The 12,668-nt window shown below is 40.1% G+C and overlaps 1 protein-coding gene and 1 pseudogene across 1 annotated transcript in view; one reads left to right on the top strand and one right to left on the bottom strand.

Annotated features, from left to right (window-relative positions):
* LOC148723016 (uncharacterized) overlaps nt 1-12,668 on the bottom strand; it is a 160,182-nt pseudogene that overhangs the window by 19,321 nt on the left and 128,193 nt on the right.
* The window catches only part of LOC148723026 (uncharacterized), a gene marked incomplete at its 5' end in the record, with an annotated part of 6,504 nt that continues 2,030 nt past the window's right edge, over nt 8,195-12,668 (top strand). Inside the window, 3 exons of the mRNA XM_088733272.1 lie at nt 8,195-8,315; nt 10,972-11,091; nt 11,531-11,757. Of these exons, the coding sequence (XP_088589398.1) occupies nt 8,195-8,315; nt 10,972-11,091; nt 11,531-11,757 (468 nt within the window). The remainder of the gene's footprint in view (nt 8,316-10,971; nt 11,092-11,530; nt 11,758-12,668) is intronic.

Raw genomic sequence — 12,668 nt, 5'->3', positions numbered from 1 at the left:
AGGTCAAATTGCGTTAAACAACCGTTCAATTTTTTAAATGCCTTTAGCAGTTTATCATATGACCCTTTGATACAACCTGAATGGAGCTTGTTCATTATAAATGTTAATTCACTTATCACATCACCAGGCTTGAGGAGTCATTGAAAAATGAAAATACAATCAATTTCTCTTTGGTTTTAAGAATGCGGGAAGTCGAAATATCGAATTTCGCTCCCGTACACATGAAAGGCAACTGAAAAAACGTTGGAAAGATAACACGTGTTGGGCAAACTGAAGACGGCTGTGATGGCTTTTTAATTGGTTCAGGAGCTATAAGAAGAGGACGATTGAGTCTGTGTACGATAAAAATAATGGAAAATAAATAAATGGATAAATATTTTTTTTTAAGATAAATGAGTGTTTTTCACCTTGCTAATATAACTTTTAGGAGCAAATCCGTGAAAAAATCAAACATTGCATAGCAAAGTTGAAAAACTAAAATTTACTGTTCTTTAACATACAAGTAGGCTTTCGAAAGTAGACAATTGCTGTGCAGTTTTTTCCTTAAAAAAATTATTTGCTTCCGGAAAAACGAAAACTTTTCGTTTTCAGTCCCAGGATCGATTTGGCGACACCGAACAGGTTTAAAATAAGTCACGATTCACTCGACTCATGTTTAAAAAAAAAACTGCGCTAGAGAAAGCTATCACAGTTCCAAGTTGTTGTACAACTTGTCATTGTCTAAACACCGTGGTTTCATAAAGATTAGATTAATTCCAGTATTCAAGAGAAGTCAAAAGCTTATGGCTCTCCCGTGTTGCGTAAAACGGTAGGCGAAAAACAACGATAATTTTTAGCATGTGCCTTTGCTCAGAATTTCGTAAGATTACTGTTACATTAGCTAAGCTTACGCAATGGTCTAGTGCGTGCACAGTGAAGAGACTAAGCACATGTTCGGGACACAGTTTATATTCCTTGATCTGAGATAACTAAATAAAATCACCAAAAGCAGCATATCCTTCTACATGGTGTCAGGAGCGGGTTTGGAAAAGAAAGGATTTTCACTGTTGATGTGGACAACAATTTAGCTCAGGTGACTGGCGCAAGTCTTAAAAGCTTTAGCGAACGAGTGAGACAAACAACATGGTGACTGCGTCCTTCAACGGCAAAGGCCCGTCAATTGGCTGGAGCACAGACGAAAACCTATACAGCCGGTTCAAAATGTGGAAACAAAAATGCGAATTGCTATTCACCGGGCCGATGGCTAAAATTGACGAGGAAATCAAGTGTAAACATCTGTTGTACTGGTCGGGAGAGCAAAGTATCGAACTGTTCAACAGCTGGGATCTGTCTGCAGACGAGCAGAAAAAGCTGGACAACTACTGGGAAAGATTTGAGCACTTCGTGAAACCACACTCGAATGAGTTAACAGCAGCCTGGGAGCTTTATAACCTTCGACAAGGTACTCTCTCTCTTGAGGAATTTACTGCGAAACTAAGAATTCTTGTGAAGGAAGCCAACTATCCAGCCGAACACAACGATTGTTTCCTTAGAGATTTTCTTGTGCTGGGTATGAAATCTGACCGTATACGTAAGGACTGTTTCAATGTTGGAAATGCTCTCACGTTTAACGCAGCTCTCGAGATGGCCAAGTCAGAAGAGTCAGCAGAAAAACGGCTTCAGTTAATGAATACCGAAGTACACTCCATCAATGTACCTAAAGGATACCAAGGCCTCAAAAATCAGCGACAAAACACTGGTTCAGGTAGATCCCAGGCTTGCAGGAATTGCGGCTGGGGTCCTCATTCCAGAGATCAGTGCCCAGCGAAGAATGCCACATGCCATTATTTTCATAAAATAGGACACCTGGCTAAGGTATGCCTATCAAAGTTAAAAAAGAAAGATGTGCATGACATTAAAGCTACAAGTAATGGTGTAAGCGAGTCTTTACCAGACCCTAATGATCACATTTCTGGGCCCAGTTGGTGTAACACCCTTAACCAGTAGTGTCCATGCCATCTCCTCTAAAGAGAAAGCCCTCTTGGAAAGTCTCCCTATCACTGAGCCCAGAAGGAAAACAGACACCCGTCCTACGTAAGATAGACTCTAGTGCAGAAACCAACATCATACCCACATCCTTGTACATTCAACTTGCCCCTAGGGTTATGAATCTACAGAAACCTACCGCCAAGCTAACAGCATATGGTGGAACTGAAATCCCGAACTTGGGCTCCTGCCAAGTTTACGTAAAGGGCCCTAACAACCCAAAACCCAAAGTAATCCAGGCGGAAGTTGTAGATGTCGATGGGCCTCCCATCATTGGTAACATATCAGCCCAAAGTCTGAATCTTCGCAAACTTAATTGGGCCGTCGCCGTTGAAAGTAGCAGCAAATCAACCAGCCAGTCCTTTAAACTATTCGACGCACGTGGTGAGCCACATCCCTTCCCACTGACGAAGGAATACCTTCTGAAAGAGTATCAAGATGTATTTACTGAACTTGGCTGTTTCCCTGGCCCCCTATACCATATAGAAACTAAGTCGGATATTCCCCCAGTACAACACCCCCCACGGCAGATTCCAGTCCACCTGCAAAGTGCCTACCGAGAAGAACTTCTACGGCTAACACAGGCAGGCATTTTGGTAGAAATACATGATGAGTATACACCATTGGTCAATTCAACAGTGGTCATAAGAAAGCCCAACGGCACTATCCGCTTATGCCTAGAGCCCCGTGACCTCAATAAAGCCATTCAGCGCACCCCTTACTATGTTAGAACCATAGATGATGTGATACCCAAGCTCAGTGGCGCCTCCCACTTTAGTATCCTCGATGCCCGGAGCGGATTTTGGCAAGTTGAACTGGACGACGAGAGCAGCAAACTTTGCACTCTCAGTACTCAATGGGGCAAATACAGATGGAAAAGGCTTCCTTTCGGACTTACCTGCAGCGGAGACGTGTTCCAAGAGAAAATGGACGATGTGTTTGGAAACCTCGATGGCCTGAGTGGTATTGCAGACGATACCTTTGTTTACGGCAAGATCGAAGCAGAGCACGATCAGCATTTACTGAATGTCCTGGACACAGCACGGGAGAACAACATACGAATCAACCCAGATAAGTTTCAGTTTAAAGTAGACCAAACATCCTTTTTTGGGTTCACGTGAACCCCAGATGGTCTAAGAGCTGATGATCTCAAGACTAAGGCTATCAGAGACATGCCTTCCCCACAGAATCTAGCCGAATTGCAGACCTTCATGGGGATGGTCAACTACCTGAATAGATTCTCCCCGATCATGGCCCAGACCTTAGAGCCCCTGAGGCAACTGATGAAGAAAGGCACACCCTTTGTATGGCAACCAGGGCATCACAAAGCATTTCAAAGTCTCAAACAAATAATTACCGAAGCATCAGTGCTGGCCTATTATGATCCAGAAAAAGACAATGTGATTCAGCCAGATGCAAGCTTAAAATTACTTGGGTGTGTACTCATACAAGACGGTAAACCGGTGTGCTATGCAAGCCGGTCACTCAGTGATACAGAATCCCGATACAGCAACATTGAAAGAGAACGTTTAGCTGCCTGTTGGTCCTTAGAGCGATTCAGCCACTATGTCTTTGATAAGCAAGTGGTTGTCGAAACAGACCACAAACCGCTTGAAAGCATATGGAAGAAGAGCATACCCAGTGCATCAGTACGCCTCCAGAGGCTCTTCCTGAAGATGTCCAAGTACAACATGGAAATTAAATACATTCAAGGCAAAACAAACGTTGTAGCAGATACCCTATCCAGAGTCTGCTGCATGGAATCTCCCGACGAGGACTCAGACACACCGCTACTTGAAGTCGATGCCATTGCCACACCTTGCCCGCTAGCCCAGCTAAACTGGATGAAATACGAAACCACGCAAGTCAAGATATTTTGCTCAGCCATGAAAGGATGTCATTCATCAAGGGTGGCCTGAATATCCAAACGAATGCCCTGCTAACCTGAAAGAGTCTTGGAACTTCAGAGAAGATCTAAGTGTTCAAAATGGCCTCATCTTGAAGGGACATCGTCTTCTTATTCCAAGCAACATGCGTCCTCAGATATTTCAGATTATTCACCAATGCCATCTGGGGGCAGAAAAGTGTAACTTGAAAGCTAGACTGTGTTTTTTTTTCCAGGTATCTCAAAGGATATGAATGAAATGGCTTCCAACTGCGCCACTTGCATACAGTTTTCTAAACGCCAGCCAAAGGAACCCTTACACCCTCACTGTGTACCTAGCTTTCATTGACAAAGACTTGCCACCGATTTTTTCGACTACCAAAGCGCCCAATATCTGTTGTTAACAGATTATTACAGCAAGTACCCCATCGTGAGAAAGCTGAGCACCACTACAACTACTGCTGTCATTAACCACCTCAACTCAATATTTGCAGAAAATGGGGTACCAGAAACTTTGATATATCTGATAATAGCCCACAGTACAACAGTCAAGAATTTGCAGCCTCTTGCAAGCAGTGGGGCATTGACCATGTGACAAGCTCACCACTGTATCCGCAAAGCAACGGCTTCGTAGAGCGGTCAGTCCAGACAGTGAAGAACCTTCTACGAAAAGCAGAAGCCTCGGGACAAGACCCATACTTAGCATTGCTGACATACCGGACCACGCCTGTAGACAGCAACTTACCGTCACCTTCTCAGCTGCTGAACCGTAGAGCTTACCGCACACAACTGCCATGCAGTGGCCAACCCCAATGTTCACAAGCTTTTGACAGCCACAGAGAGCAACTACAAAATCGACAGGACACCCAGAGAAACAAGTACGACCGCCAAGGGACACATACGCTTCGACGACTAAATCAAGGCGAGCAAGTAGTCGTGTTTCAACCACAGACTAAGGAATGGACTCCCGCAGAGGTAAAGGAAGAGACCTGTAAACCAAGGTCCTATATAGTCAAGACAACGAGTGGATCTGAGCTAAAGCCTTTACCTTTCCAGAAAACACCAACAACCTTTGGAGAACAAGTTATTAGCAACTAGGAGAGTACACTGCCGGACAGCCATGAGACAAAGCCCTTACCTCTTCAGACGTCATCATCAGAATTACCTCAGGCGCCTGCCAAGTCACCGTTACTTTCCAACCAAGGCAGTGACAAGTTGCCGAGGACAACCGGGAGTGGCCGCATGGTAAAGGAGCCATCTAAACTAGACTTATAAGCTTCCTTTTGCTGTCCGAAGGCTGATGAAGAAACACCCAGAGAAACACTTATAAACTCTGTTTTTATTGTTATTTTTGTTGTTTCTGTTTCCTTTTTTTTTTTTTTTTTTTTTTTTTTTTTGTTGGCTGTTACTTGTTGTTAGAAACTTAGATTTCCGTTTTTAGCCTTTCTTAGGGTGGAGATGTTACATTAGCTAACCTTATCTAATGGTCTAGCGCATGCGCAGTAGAGGGACGAAGCACATGTTTTGGACACAAAGTTTATATTCCTTGATCTAAGATAACTAAATAAAATTACCAAAAGCAGCAAATACTTTTACATTTACAGTTTTAGTATATTCAATTAGACATTTGACTTTTATTAAATACCAAGAAGGAGTACTCATATTTTGACCTTTTTGTGGATTTAAGAATACATGCCATACGAAAAAAACTGAAAATCACATCACAAACCCTGTGCATTCACTATTGTTTCTTAAAAGATTTTCAAGAATTGATTTGCCGTCAACTGGATCAGGCAATATTCCTTCACTGTAATCACTTTTAAGATCTAAACCTACTTCAGTTCCACAAACATCAACGGTTTTTGGCAAATCATCTGACGGTAAATACTTGTTTAAAGATGAATTTTCATATAATCTTTTGCCATACTGAATAACATTAGATAAGGTGTTTGAATTCCAATAACTACATGATTTTATTAGGGGGTAGCAGAGTGAGTCGATAAACAGCCACAGCACAACTCACACTGAACTTGCTGGTTTCACAAAGGCATGACTCTGAAAAAGGGTACTATTTTGAACTTTGTTTATTTTAACCCCTCTCAACTCAAATATATCATTGTAATGTATACTCTGAAAATAATGTAATAAGCTATTCAGTGATGATACTTCAAGCAGCACACATGTACCTTGAGGATGGTTTCTGCAATAAATATCCCTTGCACGAGAATCGATTATTTTCAAGCCCACAGTACCTTTACAATAGATTGCAACTGCAGTACATCCTATTGTCAAGACAAAATTGTTGAAATTTTCGGACAAAAGTGATTGAAAGGCTCTTCAGTCTTGAACACATTTAAAAGTGTGGGTAACTCTGTCCGCATTAAAAATGATTGTCTGGTTAACTGTCACAAACTTGAATACAACTCATCTCCAATACTTATTATTGACACGAGATCATTAGCAGAATTGATTCCTTGTTGTTATCGTAAATCAAAGAGCATAAACTCATTGCAACACATTGTTGTCCTGAATTTTTCCAAATACCAATTCATTATCTTGGCTATATGGTGCCATTATTGTTTTGCTAGGGTCAAGGTACATTGGAATAGGACCTGGATTTAATGGACCTGGTAAATTTGAACGTATCAGTTCAAATTTACAGTAGTTTGATGCGTGTGCCGGACTCTTATAAAGACACAAGGGTCTATTGCAAGAAAACATTGATCAATACCACCTTGCTCTATACTTTAATTTCATTATCCTCTGATATACCCTGACTGAACAATTCAGCAAATAGTGGCAAGAGTACCATATAACCCCATACTTTCTTGCTAGCTTTAGACCGTGCGCTCTAGGGTTCGTTCTACGCATGTGCTTGCATTTCGCGCATGCGCTGTAGTGGAACTGCGTTATGTGACTGAATGCAAAAATAACACAAAAACAAAAAAAGCAAAGCCGAATTTATACCTCGGGCGTTTCCTTCGGAAAGCCCGAGTAATTAATACAGCAAGCTGTGGGATATACAACACAGGCGTAAAACTTGAGAGCTTGATGGGTGTAGGAAGGCCGCAATGAGGTTAACTGTCAACCGTCAAATGGCCAAAATGTTAAGCGTCAACCATCAAAACGCAGTGTTTATACCGTCAACCGCCAAATAAGCAAGCCAATGTCAGCCGTCAAATTTAAGAGCCTTAAAGGCGATGTTCCGATTTACATCAGAGACTTGCTCAAGACGAACAGTTCTGTACACAATAGGTCTACTAGACATGGCAATTTAAATTTAGTGTGTCCCAAATACCTAAGAAATAACGATGGTGGCAAGACATTCAGTGTTGACGCAGTTAAGTTATGGAACAGCCTTCCCCATGATATCAAAAATAAGCCTAGTATAAAACTATTCAAAACAGCTGTGAAAAAGCATTTTATAAGCTCATATAAAAACCTGGACAACTTTGAAACAATATTAAGCAATAGCACATTATCTAATTTTAATTTTTTATAAATTAATTTTATCTTTCTGAATATTTTTAATATATCCTGCTATTTCTATCATAGAATTTTGTAATTACTTATATATTTATTTATTTATCAGTTTTTTGTAATGCTGTATAATCTAGTTAGAGGGCCACAGGTTTGTCAGCTTTTCAGCTGTTACGTGTCCCCCTCTATAAATAAAGTCCTTACTTACTTACTTAAATGTCTCAGATATCCTAATTTCAGAACTAAACGATTGCCGTAATTGGGGTCAAGTTCTGTTGTTTATGAATAAAAGTTTTGATATATCTCAAAAATACATTTATGTAAGTCCCCTAAATTGTAGTCACGAGTAAACCCAGTTAGCGACAGAACTGACTTCGGGTGTGGAAACACTTCCGGTGGCGTGAAACGTTCATCATTTTTTTTAATAAAAGGTGCTATAAATAAACAATTCTTTACAAACGCGTCATTAGGAGAAATTACAGCCTCATTCACGCGTTTAGTTCGTTTTATAAACGACATTCCAAAAAGTTTAGCCGTTAACCGTCAAATTACCTAAAATTTAACCGTCAACCGTCAAAGGGGCCAAATTTTAACCGTCAACGGTCAACCGCCAACGTGACCCCCCCCCCCACCCCCACTGAGACCCTCATATAATTAATGGTCTTGATGATTTTTATTATAGTTATCTTTGCGACACTTGTAGAGCGCCCACCTTACTAGCGGATGTTTACTGATATTCATCCAATGGGGGTAAGGAGCGAGGTTGTACTATCGCCGTAACTTTTTTGCTCTTCTCTCTATACAAATCCTGAACCGAACGACTTTTATGGGCTGATACATAAGGAATATCCAGATGGATATAAAGGATCTTTTAGTACCATAAATGGCAACATACAAAGAGGTTGGATTTGCGAGGAAGAAACAGGTTTGATCAATATTTGATACAGAAAAGAATAGATAGAACACGAAAGAGATGTAGGGAGTTCCCCGAGTCGTAGTCGGGTGTTTTCCCCCACTCCTTAAGTGCTCTGGCCTCTCCTTGTGTGCTTTTACAGCAGAACAGAATGAAGCATTCATTAAATTACCTGCGCATTACTTTCAATTTTCAAAACAGAACTTATTTCCAAGGCGAATAACAGGGTTCAGAGCATGCCATATACTCTCATAAAGCAGGCTACAGGAAGCCAATCAGAATCCCTCTTAGAATGGTTCAAATAAACTCATTGCTTGCTCAAAAGTAAAACTGTCAAAAATGTCAAACCATCAAACTTAACAGACTGAAATAGTTCGGCAGCTCGAATTTAAGAAGTGTGCCTGAGGGTTATTTAGTCTTAACATAGAATATGAAATTGAAATGTTTTGTGAAATCTGGTCAAATTGTGGCTCATAAGCTATATAGGTATTTTGCACTTGACAATTAGAAAGCAACCTGCTCAAGGCGAGTATTTCATGAATGAACGACAGCCGAACTCACAGGAAAAGGAAGATTAGGGATCTTAAGATCCCATGACGGCGAGTTTACGACGGCGATCGGGAACTGGAGGGAATGGGGAGAGGTCGCCGTCGTAAAGCGTGGAACATAACCTTAAGAACACTCGTGGAAGACGCGGTCGGTTTCATAGCAGGCTTTCAGTTTTTTAGTGAAAATTTGGCATCCTTTAGAGAGATACATAACCTTCTCCTCGACGGTTTTGATGTCGATGATATTTCCGAGAACGATTTTCTTCTGCTTTACGATGCAAACACCTCGAAAATCCCTTCCCTTACGACTGCTATGGAGCGTTCCACTTAAATGATTTGGACGACAGCAAGTGTTTGGCTGAGTTTCGATTTTTTAAGAATAATCTGGAAAACCACAATAATATTTAGCTTCAGCGATTTTGTCCTTTAACAAACTCGGACAAATTATCCACTAATAGATTAAGTTCTTGGTTTAGTTTTAGTATTCATCAAGAATATAAACTGAAAACAACTTAGTGGACTGTTTTCTTTGAACTCGTCTCCATTTAAGCTCACTTGGGTCATGAACTGTTGAAGCTGTTTAGAAGGAGAAAGAAACCTCAGTGAGTTTTCTTCTTTAAATGAGCGGCTCTACAAACATTTACACTTGTCACAAGCTAAGAGAAATGTTGAGGCGAGCGGAAGTTGAAAATAATTACCTGCGCATTTTCGGTAGCCGTCGCGCGAATTTTCACGCCGTAGCTGTGTAGTCTCCGACGTCAAAACAAAGTGTTAACCGTTTTGTCGGTAAACGTGAGTAAGTTTCTCTTATTTAAAGGTCATTTGAAATGAATTTATCGTATATTTTCAATACATGATGAACTCGTCGAAGGCATCCGCCGTCGTCGAGTCTTAAAGTCCCTATCGAGACGAGGGTGCCGTTAAATGTGGTCGCTGTGAGTGATGTGGCCCTCCACTAAGGGCGTCAGAAAAGATATCAGTGTAAGCTCTCAATACTAGTCGTTCACTCGAAGGGCGGACGATGTAATTTTTGCGCATTGCTTAACTGCACTGCATTGACGGGAGATCGCCATGATGAGCTACGATGGACCTCAACATGATCGCAGTCGCTCTGCTGACACCATCATGATTTGTATGAGCTTAACGGTTATGCCAATTGGTTATATTTTTTCATCATATCTGTTTTGTTCTTTTTGTTTTTGAACACGAGACTATACATACTATACGAGTGTTAGTTGATTTTGAGTTTTATCATGACGAGCTTTGCCCACCAAAACATTTATGCAAATTAGGCTAAGCCGGATCTGAGATCCTCATGCTGTACGTAAGCTTACAATCTAAACAAGTGTGAAAACACTCAAAAATTTGACTGCATGTTCATTTTCTTTTCTTCTCTGAGGATTTTTGTCTCCACTCACGACATAGTAACGTCTACTATGGCACTTGGCACGTTTACAAACCTTTGTTTGGCTCTTCTGTTGCTTCTTGCCGGCTCGCTGTTCCAAAATTTCACTTTCAATTAACAATTAGAATAGCTAGAGAGAAGACCGGGAAATGGTCGGATATAGTAAAAATTTCAACGTATTTGTGCATGATCCTCGCAGTAGCTGAGCACTATTTAAGAAATAGTGAAAATGTGACCTGAAAAAATTCAGGCCTGTACGGGATTCGAGCCACTTACCTCTGCGATATTAGTGCAGCGCTCTACCAATTGAGCTAACAAACCCACTTGGTAAGTAAATATTGACAGACGGCGTGACAGACGGCGTGACAGCTTTAGCTTAGCTCCGTGCTACGTACTCTGATAGAATAAGCTCTTTCAACTAAGATAGCGCGCGTTATATCCGAACTTATCATTTCTCTTTTCCCCAGCTTTCCTTTTCCGGAACTCGCCCATTTCGACCACGTTACACCGAAGGTTCGTCATCTTCAAGGGAACAGACCCGTAATCTCAGCTACTTTGATAAAGTTTTATAGATAGATTATAAGGGACCCCCCTTAAAAGATCGATTAATTCATGGCTATAAGTAAACCTGAGAAACAAAGTATTTCACCTAATCGCACCACTCCTTTACAATTTCTTGCTAGTGACAGTGTCAGATGCAATGTTTCTTCAACAGACAATTGTCAAGGTGACTGTTTCTTCCACATTGCTCCGCCAAGCACCAGTCCTCCTGGAACAAAAGCTGTTACTACACGAGGGAAGACGTCAACTGAGCAAGATATCACTGATGTATCTGGTAAATTCAAAGATATGTAAAAAGGCAATTTTTTTATGAAGTAGTAGAGGTTTGTTTGTTTCGATTCTGTTAGTTTGTTTGTTAGTTCTTTCTGGCATTGTTTAGTTCATCTGTTTGTTTGTATGTTTTTGTTTGTTTGTTTGTTTTGTTTTCGTTTGTTTTGTTTTCGTTTGTTTTGTTTTCGTTTGTTTTGTTTTCGTTTGTTTTGTTTTCGTTTGTTTTGTTTTCGTTTGGTTTTTTTAATCAAAGCAAAATAGATTTCTTTGATTTTCATAGTGGTTTTCCTTGTTCATTCTTGTGTTTAATGTCTGGTTTTAAGCTTAAAAATTGGACAGGTGGTAAAGAATTCAATGTCAACAGCCAGGAGCACTATTAAGGTTTAAGTGTATCACAATTCAATGTTGTCAAAAATTCTGAGGTATCGATACTTTAAATCCAGGATCTTCAACAAACTTCTTCACCCCTACCACGGTAAAATCAACAAACGAAGTCATGGAAGACAACAGCAGTCCTTCTCCCACAGTAATGATAGTAGCCGCATCTTTAGGCGCAGTGCTCTTCGTAGTGTTGATCATTCTTATTGTAGTCATTTTGCTGAAGCGCAAGAAACGTCAGGGACAAGGTAAAGAGTCTCTAAGGGTTGTTAAATCATTATTACGATTATTATTATGATGACTATGATAGTAATTATTATTATTATTATCATCATTATCATCATTGTTATTATTATTATCATTATCATTATCGTTACTATTAATAATACTATTTCCCTCACTTTTTTTTGTGGAACGAACTGCCGCTTGAAATTCGAAACAGTCCAAGTGTAACGATTTTTAAGTCAAAGCTTAAGACACATCTATTCAAGCTGGCTTACAGTTTGTTTTGATATTTTGTCGTTTATCATTTTAATATTTGTAGTTAATAATGTTGTAAAGCGCTTTAGAGTATTTTATAATTTTAGCGCTTTAGAAATGTAAATTAATATAATTATTATTATTATAAAAAAAAATGTAACGAAATTATGATTCAGAAGCTCTTCCTTCGAGAGGGCGAATTACTGACCTTCACTCTCTCAGAGAACTTAGTCGGCCCTTGAAAATTTACTGAGGATCAACCAAACTATAAACAGAAAATCAAACAACTGTTTTTTTTCACAAATTTTTTTCGTTCTTTTCTTTTCAAATAACATTAATTTTGACTGAGTCCCTGGCTTATACATACTGCACAGTCTTGTTCCCATCAAAGGTGAAGTATCGATGCGGGTTCCAGTGTGACGTAAATGTTCTTCTGGTATGGTTGCATTATCCTCAGCTTCGTATCAAAGTAGCAAAGTATGATTAACTGCCCTTTTCTTTTTAACTGTTGTTTCATTTGTCACGCCGTTCTTATTAGCGATTTTGAATTGAAAATCAGGTTTGAATACACAATATGTAAAGGAGTGCGTTTCTATAGAAACTGTGGTGCTGCGTCGGTGGGTGTGGTTTATTTGTAGAAAGTGGAGCTACGCCATTGGTGGGAACATGGTGAAGAGAAAAACACGAATAAATTAGTAGGATGAAAAGTGTCCGTTGATTTCT

This window comes from Stylophora pistillata, chromosome 9 (assembly GCF_964205215.1).
Source record: "Stylophora pistillata chromosome 9, jaStyPist1.2, whole genome shotgun sequence".
In the NCBI taxonomy this organism is placed as follows: domain Eukaryota; kingdom Metazoa; phylum Cnidaria; class Anthozoa; order Scleractinia; family Pocilloporidae; genus Stylophora; species Stylophora pistillata.
This window is presented reverse-complemented; position numbering and strand designations above follow the sequence as displayed.